At 40.7% G+C, this 17,567-nt stretch overlaps 2 protein-coding genes across 2 annotated transcripts; both read left to right on the top strand.

Annotated features, from left to right (window-relative positions):
• Positions 1-112: 112 nt before the first annotated feature.
• LOC137997139 (all trans-polyprenyl-diphosphate synthase PDSS2-like) lies at positions 113-7,669 on the top strand. The gene is made up of 3 exons (XM_068842943.1): positions 113-628; positions 4,661-5,001; positions 6,969-7,669. The coding sequence occupies exons 1-3, from the start codon at positions 127-129 to the stop codon at positions 7,335-7,337; spliced, it is 1,212 nt and encodes a 403-aa protein (XP_068699044.1). The 5' UTR covers positions 113-126; the 3' UTR covers positions 7,338-7,669.
• A 3,423-nt stretch (positions 7,670-11,092) lies between these two features.
• LOC137997141 (uncharacterized) lies at positions 11,093-16,130 on the top strand. Its single transcript, XM_068842944.1, has 4 exons — positions 11,093-11,398; positions 13,402-13,491; positions 14,357-14,440; positions 15,252-16,130. Exons 1-4 carry the CDS (start codon positions 11,334-11,336, stop codon positions 15,580-15,582), a joined length of 570 nt encoding a protein of 189 aa, XP_068699045.1. The 5' UTR covers positions 11,093-11,333; the 3' UTR covers positions 15,583-16,130.
• Positions 16,131-17,567: the final 1,437 nt, after the last annotated feature.

Here is a 17,567-nt window from a genome sequence, read left to right as displayed (position 1 = left end):
AACCAATTCATTGTGACGATGTATGACGTACTGGGGGGAGACTGGGGGGCAGAAACAACGGAATAATTTCCAGGACTTTTTAAATGAACGCGCTTTATGGCATGGCGCGGTTACCTATGTTTCAAAATGGCTGGTTTTCGAAATGTATTTACTGTGGGAAAAAGGTCTGTTTCTTCGGTTTCTGTATTGGGAAGTCGTCACAACTCGTATTTGTATCTGGGAGTTCTGCAGCCTGTGGTTCTTCTTAGACCGTCGTTACAAGTCCAGAGAAGTTTTTGGTCCAGTTCTCGACAAGATGATTTGACTCAAGCCTTGTCTGATGCTGAGAAATTAGTGGGTTATCCAACATCATTCTTGAATTTACGCTATCTTTTGAGTGATGAAATCTCAAACGTCGCCATGTATATGAAGAGGTTCGCCATGAGCAAGCATCCATTGCTGAGGACAGCGCGCGGTTTTATTTCGGATGAAAATCACACATTGCAAACGCGAGGTCTGTTGGTATTACTCATTTCCAAGGCTTCGAGACCCTGTTTAAAGGATGACTGCATCATGGACCAAGAATTAGTGGCTGATATTTATTCGAGTCAGAGGCAGCTGGCAGACATCACGGAGACCATTTACACAGGTAAAGAAAAACAAAGTGCGTGACATTAACTTCTTTTTAACATTCGATCGAAACACGAGGTTTCTAAGTACGTACATGTACATGTACAAGCAGTTTGTGTTTCAACCATGGTCGGAAAGTTAATCTTTTGAGATACGAAGCTTTAATAATCCCTGAAAAATTTCTTGGGACAATTTTCCCATTTTTAAAAAAAATATATTGGCGCAATTATTAGTCTTGAGAGAATTAATTTTGTTGTAACGATTTAATTTTCAACTGTTCAAAAGATCCCTAGTTCCACTTCAAATGGTAGCAATTGAACTGGAACATTTCAAGTGCCAACATACTGTGCACGGGTGGCTCAGTTGGTTTAGCACCGGGCTGTCATGCGGCAACAGGCGCGTAGCGTGGTCATGTTTTCAAGTATGCACAAGTACATATGATCTAAAAACCTAAGTAAACTAAGCGAAAAATACTGCGTTCTTTATTTCTTGTTCGAAATAGTTGTGTTAATACAAGCAAAGAACAAAGCGTCTTGCCCTTATTTTGAGCAAACTTGGTGCAATCAAAACATTGTTTTGGTTGCGCTAGCGTGACTGGTATTGTCAACAACATTCTCGGAACGTCGCTCCTTTGCAACTTTTCGCCTTTTTGTTGCACGCTGACCAAACAACACTGCATTGTTTAGTGTAAAAAAGTCAATGCAAAACTAAGTGAGAACATGGTATAGCTTTTGTTTTTAGAATTTAATCAAAGTGGTGTTTTCATAAGGAAATCTTGGTTGCGTACAAGTAAAATGTTAAAAATAGAAACAATTGCTTAAAATTTCAAAATTTCCTGGTCACTTCAAGTACGCACGTGCGTAATTGCGTATAGGACGCTACGCGCCTGGGCAAGTCATGGGTTCGACTTCGGTTGGACCAACACTCAGGGTCTTAAAATAAGCGTGGAGAAAGTGCTGCCTTTGTAATATTACACCTGCAAATGGTTAGACTTCCAAGTTTTCTCTGATAAGGACTTTAAACCGTACGCCCTGTCTCACAAGTTCTCTGTGGGACATTAAAGAACCCACACACTATTGTAGAAGAGTAGGGAATGAAGTTCACAGTGTTGTGGCTGTGCTCAGTGAGTGGTTCTTTCCAGCAGAACTGGCCAGCTTGGTGTTATGTCTCTAAAAAGGCTTATGTGTATGTCAGGCCACCTAAGCAGAAACAGCCACAAGTCAAAAGGACTTTGCCAAAGCTGGGACATATAGGTGGAGATAATGGTAATGATAATGGAAGGAGATAAGATAATGGAAAAGAAGGAAGAACGTGGCTTGATGTCTGTGACATCTATGAACCTCAAATCTTATTTACATAGCCAACCAGACTCTCTCTCACCAAAGAGTCTTGTTTGGACATTATAGCATGAACGAACGTACAGTGTACCTTCATTTGAATTACAATTAGGGTCTCTGGAGACTGGTCTCAGTGATCATAAATTAGTCTATACAGTTTAAATAGAAAGGTGATGCAGCTGAAAACTACTTTCATGAGGTGAAGGTGTTTTAGCAATTTTGATGAACAGGCTTTCAACAATGACCTCGAGTGCATTCCTTTCAATGCTGCCTACATTTTTGAAGATGTCAGCGATATTTGTTGGGCGTGGGAAAAAATGTTTGCTGAATTGTTTTGGATAACCATTCAAGCTCAGATGAAATCTAAATGCTTCAGGGATATCCCTAGAAAATCATAATTTATTACAACAGAGACAAGAAAAGCTATGTGGAAGAGAAATACTCTTAAACCTTAATTTAAATAAAACTAGATCAGCAGATCAGGCCTACACTGTACAGATGTCAAAAAAAACCGTGTGGTTGCTCTGTGCTCTAAATCCATTATACATAATTTTGATCAGTTATGCACTTCACATGCTGGAAACCCAAGGGTTTTCTGGAAATCAGATTAGCCTTTATTATGCATACCAGAAAGCGCAGGTTGGAACACTTTATTGTTCTCAAAGAGAATAAGAGAATAAGAGAATCATCAATGACCAGAGTCAAGTAGTGGAAACCTTAACCCATAGACTCCCAGGGGTTCCCCATTGACGAGTAAAATTGTCTGGCGTTAGTCAGAGTAAAATACTAAGTCTAGCTGGTTTCGGCCGATTTGGACGTCAATGGGTTAATGAGTATTTTGCAAACATCACAAAAGATTTAATTATTCATGATCACAGCACTTTCAGTGACCAGACTCATTTAAAGAGAATTCCTATGGTAAACGAGGGAGCAGCCAACTGGTGCATTTAGTTTTCAGTTGACTAACCATTGCGTTGTCAAAACGGTACTTGAAGCTGCTAAGTTATGCAGACGACACTAAACTCTATTTATCACACCATGGTCCCCTGAGCAATGGAAGAAGGTATAAACGAGACTAAGCCAACACTACACAATGGTTTCAACAGAATGGGATGGTAGCCAATCCCGACAAGTTAATATCAGGCTTTAGTGTTAGGACCATACCCATTTCCAGTGAAATTGAACTACTAGGTGTAACATAAGCTGAAATTTGATACTCATGTTGCATCAATCTGTGGAAAGGTGGTGGGTCAGGTTAATGCTTTAAATAGGCTTAAAAATATACTGCCTCTAAAAACCAGGGAAGCACTTTATCGCCATGTATTTTACCTCACTTTGATTTTTGTAACCAGATATGGCACCATTGTGGAGAAAGGAATACTAAGAAAATGGAAAGAGTAAATCAGCGTGCACTTAGACATGTATAATTATAAAGATAAGGGTATTTCATACGAGAACTTCCAAGGTTGTATCGGCTTGAATACGACATTAAAGGGTTGTCGTATTCAATACATTGTTGTTAACGGTTAATAACTGCTTTCAAGATAAAGCACCCAGAGTTGTTGTTGACTTAGTTAAACTGAGGAAGACTGATTACAATTTAAGAGGCACTAAGATGCTCTCCTTAGCAAAGGTAAACAGTACCAAGCATGGTCTTAAGTCATTTTGTTATTTTGCTGCAAAGAAATGGAACACGCTACCAAATGCATTATGTGCCAAGGCTGACACAAGACGATTTCTTCAAGATATTCGTTGCCTAAAATTTTAAAAAGTTTTAGTTTTGGATTTCTTGTTTTTAATTATATATAATTTTTTTTAAATTTGTGACATACTGTTTGTATACACAATATTTTTACTTCATGTATACTGTATATATTCTCTAACATAGATTGTATCTTATGACATGGCACCGGTGGCTCAGTTGGTTGAGCATCGGGCTGTCATACGGGAGGTCGTGAGTTCGACTCCAGCCGGACCAATACTCGGGGTCTTTAAATAACTGAGGAGAATGTGCTGCCTTTGTAATTACATCTGCGAATGGTTAGACTTTCAAGTCTTCTCGGATAAGGACTGTAAACCGGAGGTCCCGTCTCATAACCCTTGTTCGAAATTAAATAGTATGCAAGGCTGTTGCCTAACAGGAGCCCGGTAGCCTGGGGCTCCCAAAGAATAGCTCTGGGCGCCTTAATTTTTCACAGCAACACCTTTCACTTCATATGTTGGGCTCCTAAGTTCTCAGCGTTTAGCTCTGTCGGCCCCTTTAAAATTTTCTTAGACAGCAGCCTTGGTATGGGACGTTAAAGAACCCACTCACTATTCAATAAGAGTAGGGGACTTAGTCCCCGGTGTTGTGGTCTGACCTTATCTGGACGGGGGCATCTTCGACTTCCTTAAAATAAATTGTAAACTGTGTAATAAGCAGTGTGGCTAAAGTCCTCCAAAAAACATTGTAAATTAGTCCTGAAAAACCCCGAGGGGAGAGACTAATCGCTTCACTTCACTTACTTTTATTTTGTATATACAGAATATATACACTGTATATACATGTATGTATTTTTTAATTGATTGTGATTTCCTGGAAAGTAGCTTTTAGCTAAGTGTAGTGCCACATTAAATAAAGTACTACTACTAAATAAAGTACTACTACTTCATGTACTACTACTTCTACTGCGTAGATTTATCTGACACCATGCTCATTGACTGTTGTTTTGTAGCCAACTTGGTGCACACAGGTATTGTTAACATGTCCAGTGTCTCAGAATGCAGCAAGTCTTACCAGGATGATATGGAATTTGGAAACCGGATGGCAGTTTTAAGCGGTGACTTTCTTCTTGCGAACGCTTGTACAGGATTGGCAGAGCTTCGGGATACTGAGGTAGTATGTATGATTTCAGAGGTGATTGGCCATCTTATGGAAGGAGAATTTTTGAAGATGACATGTAATGCTAAATGCTTGGACTTGGATTTTTGGAATGAGATGATCTTCAAATGTAAAGGAAGCTTAATGGCAAACAGCTGTAAAGCAGCACTGAAAATTATTTCACACTCGGAAGAGGTAAGGACTGCATACCAGTGTTCACTTCTTTAAATTTACAGGTAGTTGTGGGAAGTAAGGTTAAATGCACTCTAAATTTCCACCTAGTTATTTCATTATTTGTCAGGGGTAGATTGATTAAATATTAGTTTCCGTTGAATTTTCAAAGTCTGTCACTGATGTGCCTAAGGTTCAGTAGGAGGTGGAGGTTAATACTAGTGTCAGGTACATAACTCAGCTGTACAGGAGGCAGTGTGTCCTGGTGGTTAGGGCGCTTGCCTTGAGATCCGGAGATCCCGGGTTCAAGCCCTGCTCTGACCACTCGTTAAATTTGATCCTGGTAGTCCCTGGTTCAACTTCTCAGGTGCACTTGTAAATAGTCAACTGGTTTGCCTTCAGCCAGTTGGGATTCTTAACAGTTGTTGTTGTTGTTGTTATTCTGTTGCATCATTTCATTACAGTATGTTTCATTGACCCTGAAAAGCCCCTTTGGGGATCGGTCAATTAAGTATGGCCTGTATTGTATGGTAGTGTATTGTATTATGCCAGCAAGTGGTTTACCCATCACTCACACATTGTCCCTTTCGTTATGCCTTTCTAAGATGGATTGAGTTACTGTGGTTCTGAGGCACTTCTTGCTGTGCACCAGGATCTTAGGGCTACCCTAGCTTGCTTGTAAGTGATCCACCATGTATAGTTTGCCTGCGACTTTATACAGTTTTGTATGTGCGTTCGTTGTACTTTTGAGACAGTGAGCTGTTAAATTTTCTTGGTTTTGCATATTTTTTCTATGACAGTGAAAAGCCATGTGTACATGTATCTTTTTGTTGATGGTGATTTGGGGATGCTCGGAGTAAAATCTGAGAGCTCCTTTGCAGGAGTCGGATCTGTGACCTTCTACTTACTAGTTCTTCATTCATTTACCGAAGCTAACATGTCATGATGTCCTTTTCTATAAGAATTGCAAAAATGCCTTGTTCAGACAATCTCAGTGCTAGCAGTAAAGCAGGACAATAAACATGAACCTACAATAAGCAACAAAAGTACGTTGAGACACTGAACTGGGGAGACCGCAATTAGGAAAAAACCACCTTAACGTTACATTTTCCACTTGCGCCCCACCCCCTTCAATGTTGGCAAGGGAAAAAGGAAGTGTTGGCCATAACAAGACAGCATTGTTGGGTGGGGGGGGGGGGGGGGGGTAATATGGAGAGATTTGGGGGGAGGGATTTGTCTGAGATTCCTTAAAAGGGGAAAGTATCTCAACCCTTTTGGCACTAATATTACAACTGTAGTTAAATGGTATAGCACCCAACAATCTCCTAGTGACAGCTCAGTGACAGAGCATCTGAATTAGTAATTAGTAGGTTGCAGTTTCGACTCCTGCAAAGGACCACTTGGGTTGTTTCAGGCATCTCTAAATCACCATTGACAAAAAAAGATACGTGTACATTTCTTAATCATTCATGTACGGGGGTTGACATTACCTTCTTGTGAAATTTTCTGGTAAACTGGGCAAGGTTTTTTTTGTCAAGTTCTAATGACAAGTGCTTTTTTCTCTTTTATGTTTGTTGAATTTTCTGTTATGCTTGGTTCCCCTCTGTGATCCAAAAGGACGTTCAACTGCCTTCCCTTAGTTACATAAAATGCCCCCCCCCCCCCCTTCCTTTTTGACTGTTGTAGCATTCTAATGTGAAACCTGAGTTAGCAGACATGAGCTTTTGTAAGCACTACAAAAACTTTTCAATCCTTTACGCAAGGTGCTTTCCTCTTTTAAAATAGTTTTCCTTTGATTGTCGTTTCTTGTTTTCCACTTGGGGTAGTTAAGGCAGAATGGAAGGACATTTTAAGTGACATTTCAGGTGTTTCCTTTGTGATATTAGAAATTTGTCAACTTGGTTTCCCCCGCTTCTCTTTCTTCCCTGGAACAAGAAAAAAAGAGGGATCCATGGATTCTTGAATAAATTGCTGTTGATTTTCACTTTTAGCTTCAGAGAGAGGCTTTTGAATTTGGTAAAAACCTTGCTTTTGCCCACCAGTTGAAGGAAGATTATCAGACTCTTCGGGAACAACGGTGTCCTGTGGTTCCGCACAGTGCTCCTGTCATTCTCTCAGGTGGGCAAACCGAAGCAAAAGGACTCCTGAATCAGATCTTCTCTGAAAAAGAGAAGGAAAAGCTGGAAAGTCTCCATCTCAAGTTGGCAGATGTGATTATGAACGGAGATGCAATCTTTCGGTTAAAGGAATTGTGTCTATCCTATTCAAACAGAGCTCTGCAGTCATTGAGTCTGTTTCCAGACTCTGAAGCAAAGCACGCTTTGATGAATGTTGCTAACTCTTGCACGATTCAGGAGTAAAAAAAAAAAAAATTCGCGAGATGCCACTAAAAAACAATGCGTGAGCGAGTGTGGTGGGTGTGGTCGGCCTTTCTCGCTCGCTTGCAGAAAGTGATAATGGGTCTACCAAGCACAAAGTTCATGATTCGCGGCCGATTTATTCTTCTGTATTTGTGTTAAAGGGCCACTCACAACCACAAGTCTTTGCGGGCGTGCAAGCTATCGGCGCCATTTTCTGTAATACAGAAACTAGTATTAATTTTCTTGAAAAGTCAAATTCCATCGCCTCACATCGTCGTGTTTTGGATGCCCAGTAGCTTCAAACTTTGTTAATATTTTCCTTAATGTTTAAATATTGTATTTTTGGCGTTATTTGGGTGTTGTGTTCGTGATAAAAGCGAAATGAAAACTGTGAAGAAAGGTCGTCCGCCGAGGAAGGAAAAGCGCCATGTTATTTGGCTCACTACTTCAACCTTAAGATTATGGACCGAAAGGAGGAAGGCGTTTGGATTAAAAAACAAATCGAACAGCGAATTCGCAGAAGTTCTTCCTTACGGGATGTTTCTGAAGCGAACCGGCCGATTCGATTGCCCGGATAATAACAACAACAAAGGCGCGCAAAGGACACTGGTTGTCGGTGGCCCTTTAAATCGACATTCTGACCTCAGTTTGGTTTATATATTCTCTTTTAAAGTTTTGCCTATTAGCATGAAAACAAAGGAGTCTTATTTGGCCGCCATTTATGAAAAAAAGTTGAGGTAAATCGCCATTTTATTCCGTGAGAGAAACGACTGAATTTAACCCTGCCGGCATGACGTACCGTCCCTGTCGCCTCTCGCCGATCGCCGTAGAACTTCGTAAATAAAGACTTAGCTTTGGTAGACGCCTTGTGCGTGAAATCGTTTAACATGGGAAAGCTGGTGCACAAACAGCAGACACACGGAATCCGAGATCCAGTGACAAGGAAGAGCTTCGTCGACCACCGGGGATCCAGACTCTGTTGCATCCCTCTTCCGCCATTCCAGTTAAGAAATATATCGTTATACTGGTCCGCCGTTGGGTTCATGTTGGCCGTTGGCTCCGGAGGAGCTCATCCGCCCTTTGTCAGGTCTTGTTTTTAATTCTGTAGGGTGACATGCCACCCAACTCACCAGTATGTACTGGTGGGGGAGCCGGTTTAGACGCCGACGACCCGTCGGCGTCTAAACCCGTCAATTGCGTGGGTTTCATCTTTGCCAGTAGCAGCCTGACCTAATCCCGAGTATTGCGTGTGTGGCTTACGCGCCCGCGCGCGCTTCGTTTTCTATAATCTTATAATTTTCCAACAATGTTAGTGGGTAGTCTCTTTCTATTGAAGTTTTCGCGAAGAACTGTCGCCGAATTCGTCAACAGTACATTTTGGAGTTTTGATGCAGTGTATGGCTGAAATGATTTGCCAGACGATCGCAGGAAAATTGAAACATTTCCGATTTTCCCTATACGTCTGCGATTATTGCAAACGATCGGGAAAGCCTTCGGTTTCCAGTGTTTATCCGAGACGGTCTCGAAACAGTGAAATCCCCGGCTGTCTGAGATTTCACGACTTAGGGTCATTGACTATTTTTTCCATCACAAAATGTAATTTAAGACTCCTAAATATTCAAATAACATGTTTCGTTCTAAGAGGATCTGGTTTCTTAGACCTTGGATCAATTCTAAAGGTCTTTCAGTTGGAATTAACCTTACCGTATCATCAATGCGGTGTAAGGAAAGCAAGCCAAGACTTCCAAAGGCGCCGTTTCACTGTGCAGTGCACCTTGTTTAGCAACGCCATTGGCGAGACAATTGCCCAATGTAACATACCGCGCAACAGCCAGACCAGTAGCATTGAGTTCTACTTTCCGCAACAGTTGCAACGAATTTTTTAAGCATAGGGCAGTGTTAACATCTGTCCTGCAAGTTTTGTCGCACTGAACGGTTTGCGGCACCAGCCAATGACAATGTTCCTTTAACCTCATGTGATCATCGAAACAGGACAAGTTGCATGAAACGTTGCTCAGTGTAACACCCATAAAACAACTTGTTTTGTAATGTGAGAACGTTTGTGGAAATGGCGATGCAATGACAAGTTGGACGAAAAAATGCACAGTACATCAGCGCCTTAAATGTACCCTGAAATTTAAAATCCTGAAAGCATTAGTTTAAGTTTAAATAATGACATGTAATATATCGACGTCCAGTAAGTAATGAGAGCTAGGGCATTTTCCGCTTTTGAAGTTTTGCTCTTGTTAGATCGGTTTTATAAGTATCTGTTGCGTTTTGCGACTTTCCCATTGTTTGCATTTGGCTTTCATCTTCGGCAAAAATACAATCAGCGGATTTGGTATCCGATGCGGCTTTCGGTTCTCCTTTCGGTGCGACAATTACACGTTCAATGCCGCGAGAACATTCTGCGACGTTACTCCCATTGTTCTGAAAGCCTTCGTAGACAAAGGGGATATCACACACACGCAGGCTCCATCCGCACATGTAGACTGGATGTGCCGGTTTTCCTTTGAAACGGTTAGACCAGGTTTGGCTTGTCATCCACACTACAGCGCCCTAATTGCAGAAGAAACGAAGGATTTTGGAAGCGGTTTCAAAAGTGGAGACTACTTAGCAAGTGTGCATGGCTCGGACAAAAACAGACACATTAGTAAAAACAATGACGTTGAAGGCTTTTGTGAATTTTATAATCAGTTGAGCGGTTTAGTGTGGATACTGAAAACCTTAGCAAAAGGCTTATGTGGATGAAAAATATTAGCTTCGTCTCGATCGAGATGTAAGATAAAATTTCGCGAACGCCTACTAAGCGTGAAAGGTGTTACGTTTGGTAGTCACGCACCCGTCAATTGCGTTCCAAAATCAAAGCCGTTTTGTGTTACATTAACGTCAAAAGAAGAGGCAAGTCTACAGTTTTGACCTTTACGTCATCCGCAAACGAACATGCTCAAGACAACTGGGTATGTCCATTACAACGGTTGTCAACATAAAATGAAATTGTGCAGTGATCCGGGTGACCGTGTCTCTAACTCTGTAATTAGTTTACGTTCTCAGAGTATTTACTACTTGCATTGAATTTGACAAATCTAACAATACAGTTCGTTTAGTTCCAAAGTGTATTCAGTTCATCATTCTACAACAATGTTCAACTCTTCTGCCTTATTAATTTTACAATACGTTGTTCGTTGCGTTATATCAATTCCCCTTTATTTTCTTTTCGAATGCAAGGGTGCATGGTTATATGCGGTACTGAGTACTATGCCTCGTTCTTCAAACGATGCCGCTACAAGAAGACAATAGTGGTCGGGTATTCTTCAGATACTCCAAAAAAAGACTTCACATCGAGGAGGAGGGATGACTAAATAATCTTTAGCCGTTTTCATTTCCCCAAGCTTTTGCAGGCTTCTCGGCTATAATTGCTCCCGGTCAAGTTGATGTAATTTTTCTGTATCCAAATTGACCTATTCGTAACCTTGAGAGATACCAGACACAAATCTGCAACTATAACATTATAATACACGCACCGCCAAACCTTTGGTCATTACTACAGACTGAAGTTTAAAGTTCTGATCGTAAAAACGCAAGGGACGTGCCGCTTAAAAAGGAAATTGCCTAAACGGCTTTTTAAATGAGTTCTTCCGCGCTAAAAGTTCACTGCAGGTCACGTAGTCGTGCTAGCTGCCTGTAACGACATACTTTGGGTGCAAAGTCCACTAGTGTTGCAAAAGTCACAAGTTTTTAATCCTTCAGAAAAATGTCATTCGATCTATTACCCTCTTGCGTACAGTATTTTCCCCGATTCTGTCTTGCGAAGGAGAAAATCAGCTGCCCGTAAGTAATCAACAGTGAAATTTTTGACGGTCAACGCGAAACAAACTTGTTTCCCAGGTTTCAACGCGCGGCTCTTTATAACTGAATACACCGCAACTCCGATTAGATTCAATCAAACAGCGAACAGTAATTTGGCCTCCGTACATAGTGGTCTGATCGTCAAGTATGGGTTACTGCCGCACATGTCAAGTTGTCCTGCGGAATGATACCTGGAAACCATACTGCCGAGCGTAAGTACGACATTTTTGTGTATATTCATGTCAACAAAAAAATCCTTCGAGTTTTGTGAAGATAAAAACAACTTACTAAAGAGCAATTGCGTATCAATTTATCGCGGCATGAAATTGATGAACCTTAGACTCTGTAACATCGAACGCTAGCAGATGACTCACCAAGCCTAATTCCATCACAGTGATTTGGAAACTGTTGAATTTTTGCAATAGATCCCAAAGGTGCTGCAGTTGCTCTGGCTCATGATCACATTTGTTTTGTTTCCGAATTCGAAAAGAATTGCGACAAAGGGTCACTACTACCTTAACGGTGGAAATTTTCGTGAATCTTGTGGCACAACACGATTAGAAACAAATTGCACGGAAGGTTTTGTATTGCCTTCAAGTTCGTGCATGCCGGCAATTTGTTTTGAAGCTTGCAAGCATTTTATGTATAGTTTGGATATGCAATGATCAGGTTTTTTGGAGGGGGAATGCTGCTGACACTAGTTTCTCTTCCCCTTTTACCCTGGCATCTGTTTTTAAAGATATGTTTTTTCACTCCACCAAGTTGAATCCGTTCATGTCCTCCGAGGGGAAAACACTGGATGAGTTTCATGTTTCTTAAATTTGCCGAAAATAAAACTATTATGTAACATTTAGCAACTGTAGACACTTTAATCAAAATTTATGAACTGTTTTCGGGATTTTCCGAGGTTAAAATGTCTATAAACGGCGTTTCGATCAGTTTTACTGGTCGTCTTCAGGTTGCTAAAATCTTTTTCAATATGGCGGTTTTTTGATGAAGAAGACCTGTAAAACTGTTCGAAACGTCGATTTTTATAGACATTTTAACCTCGGAAAATCCCGAAAACAGTTCATAAATTTTGATTTTAGAAATATGAGAGGTGAAAGTTTCAGAGATACGATTTAGACACTTTAACTCAAAGAAGTCAGATTGTGCCAGACGAAATATTTGAAAAAGGAAAAAAATATCTTCACAGCCGTGCAGCCAGCCTTGCATTAGTATTTATTTTTAAGTACCGTAGAGGTTTAAATTTCAAAACAAAAATAGGAGTCAATATCTCAGTTATCGATGCAAGCGTTTCAAAAATACAACAGGATATTAAAACTGAAAAATGAGAAAACAAGGTAGACCGACAAACCAAGAGTGGCTTTTGAATAACTAATAGAAACGTGTATCGTGTATCACGTATCAAAATAGTGTACAAAACTTTGCAAGACAAGTTTGATTCAAGGAAAGTCCTAGAAGTCCATAGTTAGGATTTTTATCCCATAAAGGTCATCATTGCATCACGTCCTGGAGGTTTCATGTGACGAGGCGATGATTGTGTTAACCCCTTGAGGCCTTTAGTTTTTCATATGCTTCGTAATGCGGGGAAAGTGTGAACGCTGGATTTATCAATGAGAGGTTGAAAAGTGCTGCAAAAATACTTTAGAGTTATTTTTTATTACTTTTGAAGTGAGGGTATCTGAAATGGATGTTTCGGTCCGAAAGTGGTTCTTTCCCGGCTGTCGGGAATCGTTTGAATTTCCAGACAATGACCAGATACAGGACCTCTCCTTTTGATCTTTTATTCATATGCAAATCATGGCTCGACGGTTCTCTTTCAAAGCCGCATATTTTTCCTCGGGCTTCTTTGAGGCTGCGCAAAGAGTTGATATGTCGACCAATTTACATGGCCGGTGAATGTTGACGTTGTATTTCAAAAATCGCTTCAAAAATCGTGTAATATTTGCATATCCGAAACAGCGGAAGTCTAAAGAAAGTTTGACCTCTCAATTTTAAGTGCCTTTAATAATTGATGAAAGCCAATGTGCCATCGCTTACTGGTATACTGTTTCAGTTTTGTTGTAAAATCGCCTTGTTTGAACATTATGTTTCGTTCTCGAATGTCTGTCTCTTATTTGACCCCTACTGGTTAGAAGGGTATAGAACGCAGAGTATTGAACATGGCTTGCAGTATGTTATATTGAGGAACTAGACGATTTTTCTTCCGCAGGTGTTATCAACGGGCCTTCCCATTTTGTGATTACTGCAAGAATGCGATACACGAAGGTCAGGAAAGAATAAACAACTATCACAAGTTTCCGTAAGTTTGAATTTTTCTTGTTGCACGTCAGTACAAAGCGGCGTTCGCTTTCGTTTTTTTGGCCGTCAATTCGGCTTTGTCGAACAGCGTCAAAGGGCCAGACCCATGTCTCTTTTTACGCTTGGGGCGCTTGTGATGAGCGGCATTTTTTTTACTCGTTGTAACCATTGTCGGATAAGGAAGAAATCTCCTAAAATGCCGAGAAAGGCCTTCAGTTTTTCGAATTGTTGGTAGTAGTGAAAATCGGCGTTTCTGGGGGACACTGTTCACGGCTCCCGGTCAACACTTCTGAACACCAGAGACTCCTTTCACATCGCTGACGCTGCATATGACACCTCAAGGGAAGACGTTGTCGAGGAACGTGGGGGTGGGGGGGGATGAATCTGACACATTTTCATCAAACGCAGATGGGAATATTGACCCGTGGCCCTTGAGGGCGAAGGGTCTAATTGTTTTAGTATCACCCAACTAGTCGGACAGAAAAAGCAATAATAAAGTTAGCAAATGCAAGTTGAAGAAATATTTATTTGGGAATAAAACGAAAGAAAGCGTCACGCTTTTCGGTACTCGAGGACTATTACTAATAGTCCTCTAGCGTAGCGTAGCCAATTAAAATGCAGGATTTGCATTAGTCCACTAGTTGGGGGATACTAATCGTCAATAGTTTGAATTTTTCGAAAAGCGGAAGTGTTTGTAATGATTAACCAATCATTGCGCTCAGCAAATTCATATAGCGGGCGCTAAGAACGAAAATCCATAGTTAGTTTTTCCAATCGTATGAAAATGTTGCGCAAGTTTTAAAAACCGCCATATAGCCATCTTGAACTTATTTTGAGGCTTCTTGTTTTATCGTTTTTATTGATAGATGTTACAGTCTGGAGACACAGAAATGCTGTGAATGTTTTGCCAATATCAATCGAGAACAGGGAGATGGAATATACTGCACAAAGTAGGTGTCTGTGACTGTTTTTTTAAAATTAAGAAAGTCGGTCTCTAAGGAAATCGATGTAAAGTTATCAAGTGTTACATGTTGTCTTTATGCCTGTTGCATCGGCGTTAGGGTAGAAAATGGCAAGGCCGGATTAAATAGCGAAAGCAGGTAAACTAACAAAAGTGAATTGCACAATACAACGAGTTTTAAACAACACTGTTACCTATCTCAAATGACGGCCGGTACGTCGGCGCCGGTCTCGTCTCAGTACACAGTTTTCACTGCGCATGCTTTGCAATGACATATACAGTTTGAACCAACTGCAGGCCCATTTCATGTTTTACTTCTCTGGTTTGGCGCTATTTATATTTCCATAAAAAGACGAGAAACTTAAAAAATAATGCGATTGCTAGTTTTAGAGAAATAAAAAAAAAGTTTGGGTTCAAACGCAAGAAGGCTAATTTTTGTGACGAATGCCTCAGGATTACTGATCTAATTGTCTTGTTGTGGCTCACAGGAAACAATCGTGCTTTCGTTAAGTTGCTTCGCATCGGCTAACTCCACCGTTCCGGTGGCACTATCTTCAATTTCATGAATAATCTGTTACCCTGGAAGCATCAAATTCTTTTTAAAAGTGCCAGTGGATACCATGTCGAGTAGCTCATCCTCAGTGATAAAATTCATTTGACCTCATCTTAGGCTGTTAGAAATGTTATGCGTTTGCGGTACAGTACTAAGTTAGGAGCTAAAAACTTAGCGTCGACTGAAAAACTGCATAAACAATGTGAATTTTCTATCTAAGCTAATTCCAAGTTATCCTTTTTAATAGGTGTTACGAAATTAAGAACGCGCCCCCATTGAAGTTGTACGTCAAGTACAAGGATAACGAATTCAGCTTGCATTCACGGGACGATAAGGTGACGGATGCCCTCAAGGTATTCTCAGACGGCATATACAGCGCTATACAAGCAAGTTTAAACCAACGCATGATCCAAGAGAACGTAGAAGAAGAGGAGCCGCCACGAGGTTATTTGGTTCGAACAATGTCATACGTTGACTATTCTGTGAGGGGAGTTACTGGCTTTGTATCTCGAAATGTGGACAGCTCAGTAAGGGGAGTCACTGGATTCGTCACAAGAAAACTTCTTTTAAGAGACTAAAAGGTTGTTAAAATAGTTTCTACCATAGCACCTGCGAGCAAAGAGCGCCAGGGCACGCACGCACGCACGAGATCCGCGGGAAGGTCTCCTTTCAAGTGTCGCTCGCGCGTGTCAACTCACTGGAAAACATTTTTAGACATTTATGTATTGATGCGAATGTGTGGGTCTTTTATGAGAAGTAATTACGTAGTAATCAGTTGTAAGAATTAGAGTGTTTTCACGTAATTTTTATACCACGACAGGTACTGTAAGTGTCATAGCCCCAAGAAAATAATCAAAGATAATCATGGGTGGAAATGAGTTCTAAGAATTCGAGTGTTGATACATCTATTTTTGAGAACCAGCTTTTTAGGCTGTCTCAGTTTTCCTGAGAATTCGTCAGCGTTTATTTAACATTTCAACGTTTGGTAGAGACTGCCTTTATGGTATTTTCTTAATCAATCTGTGCCATTAGGTGTCGCTTTCCGTGTAAAGTTGGGAACTCATAAGTTCTGAGGTTAAAATTTCAGACATTTTTGTTTACATAAAGTACAGTTTTTAAAACGGTAGATGTTGAATTTTCTTTTTGTGGTTCATAACTCAAACGCATATCACGCGCAATCAAATCACCTTGGTATCGTTGGTCTCCGACTCATTTGCCTTAAGGACGGTGCCTACTATTGCTATTGCGCATACCTTCTGCGCATCTCGAGATACTCGGGTTTCCTATTGGTGGTGCCTACTAACACAGGGATATTTTTGCGCGGTTAGAAACTACATTGTATGCGGAGAAAGCAGAACTTAGCAAAGTGCTCTTTGTATCCAAAAAGAAAATTGGCAGTAGCCATGCATTTTTCAGAGATAATTAAGCTTAAGATCACCATACATTGCTTTGTATTTTAAAGCTATTTACAAATATTGGTGATTAAATATCTTTCAAAAATGCGCAGTTACCCCCAATTTTCTTTTTGGATTCCAATGATACTTGTTAAAGTCTGCTTGTCTAGCATATTCATATACCGCGCAAAAATACTTATGAATTAGGAGGCACCGTCCTTAAGACACAATTGCGCGAACACTTTCTTCCGGATCCAGACACAAGAAATAAGACGAAGTGGCTTAGCCACTCGGCAATAATAACTGAAACAACTAGAAGCAAGATGGTCAGTGGTAAGGGCACTTGACTTCCCTCAATGTACCCCGCGTTTGGTTCCCGGACTTGACTTGGCCTTGTTATAGGGATTTTTTTCACAGTTGCATTGACCGCGCACACTCATTATAGTCACCTCAAAAGAGAACTTTGCTCTAGTATAAGTCTTTCGCGATAATTCCGTCTCGTTCACGTCGTACAATATGGACGAAGTATTCTAAAAGTAAATTGGTACGAGCGGTTTCTGACTGAAAATAGAGATTGAATGATTCTCTGTTGCATGCTCACGTTGTCGTCAAAACCTGAAATTTGGTTATTTCGCGTCGTTTTTCAGAGAACCGCAAAACAATGAGCTAAAATCCGTGCAGCACGATTATTTAAGCTTTCTTAACCAATGATATCACTGGTTTGTTGCGTTTTCGTCGACGTCGTCGTCGTAGATCTTAAGCTCCTTATTAGCTTAGGGCGCATTCGATTGACCCTATTTCGGAATAAGAATACGTGGCGTGATGATTAAAACGGAATGCTTGGCGCTTTTCGAAGCAGCAAGGATAATATGTTTAAAATAGCATTTTAGCCGATGTTTGACAATTTTAAAGTGAATCTCCGTAAAAACGAAGGAATTCTTACTTATATTCCATGTATTCTTATTCCGGAATACGGTGAATCGAACACACCCTTAGACTACCTTCTTCCCTCCCATACTTCCGGCGGGCGCTTTTGTACGCTTGCAAAGGCACAAACGACGAAGTCGGAACGAAATAGTGAGGTGCATCAATATGGTGTGGTTAAGCTCACAAGCGTTGTACTGAATTGTCCGTTTCCGAGTTCGTGTCTGCCTCTTCTTGAAAGCGAG

This window comes from Montipora foliosa, chromosome 3 (genome assembly GCF_036669935.1).
Source record: "Montipora foliosa isolate CH-2021 chromosome 3, ASM3666993v2, whole genome shotgun sequence".
Lineage (NCBI taxonomy): Eukaryota > Metazoa > Cnidaria > Anthozoa > Scleractinia > Acroporidae > Montipora > Montipora foliosa.
Note: the sequence above shows the minus strand (reverse complement) of the source record. Positions and strands in the feature narration are given on the sequence as shown.

What these genes read in the sequence shown, in the direction of transcription:
- LOC137997141 (XM_068842944.1), top strand. Translation starts at nt 11,334, where the DNA reads ATGGGTTACTGCCGCACATGTCAAGTTGTCCTGCGGAATGATACCTGG. An exon ending in TGGAAACCATACTGCCGAGC is followed by an intron (nt 11,399 to 13,401) that starts GTAAGTACGACA and finishes TTTCTTCCGCAG; the next exon opens with GTGTTATCAACGGGCCTTCC. An exon ending in GATGGAATATACTGCACAAA is followed by an intron (nt 14,441 to 15,251) that starts GTAGGTGTCTGT and finishes CCTTTTTAATAG; the next exon opens with GTGTTACGAAATTAAGAACG.
- LOC137997139 (XM_068842943.1), top strand. Translation starts at nt 127, where the DNA reads ATGGCTGGTTTTCGAAATGTATTTACTGTGGGAAAAAGGTCTGTTTCT. An exon ending in CACGGAGACCATTTACACAG is followed by an intron (nt 629 to 4,660) that starts GTAAAGAAAAAC and finishes GTTGTTTTGTAG; the next exon opens with CCAACTTGGTGCACACAGGT. An exon ending in TTATTTCACACTCGGAAGAG is followed by an intron (nt 5,002 to 6,968) that starts GTAAGGACTGCA and finishes TTTCACTTTTAG; the next exon opens with CTTCAGAGAGAGGCTTTTGA.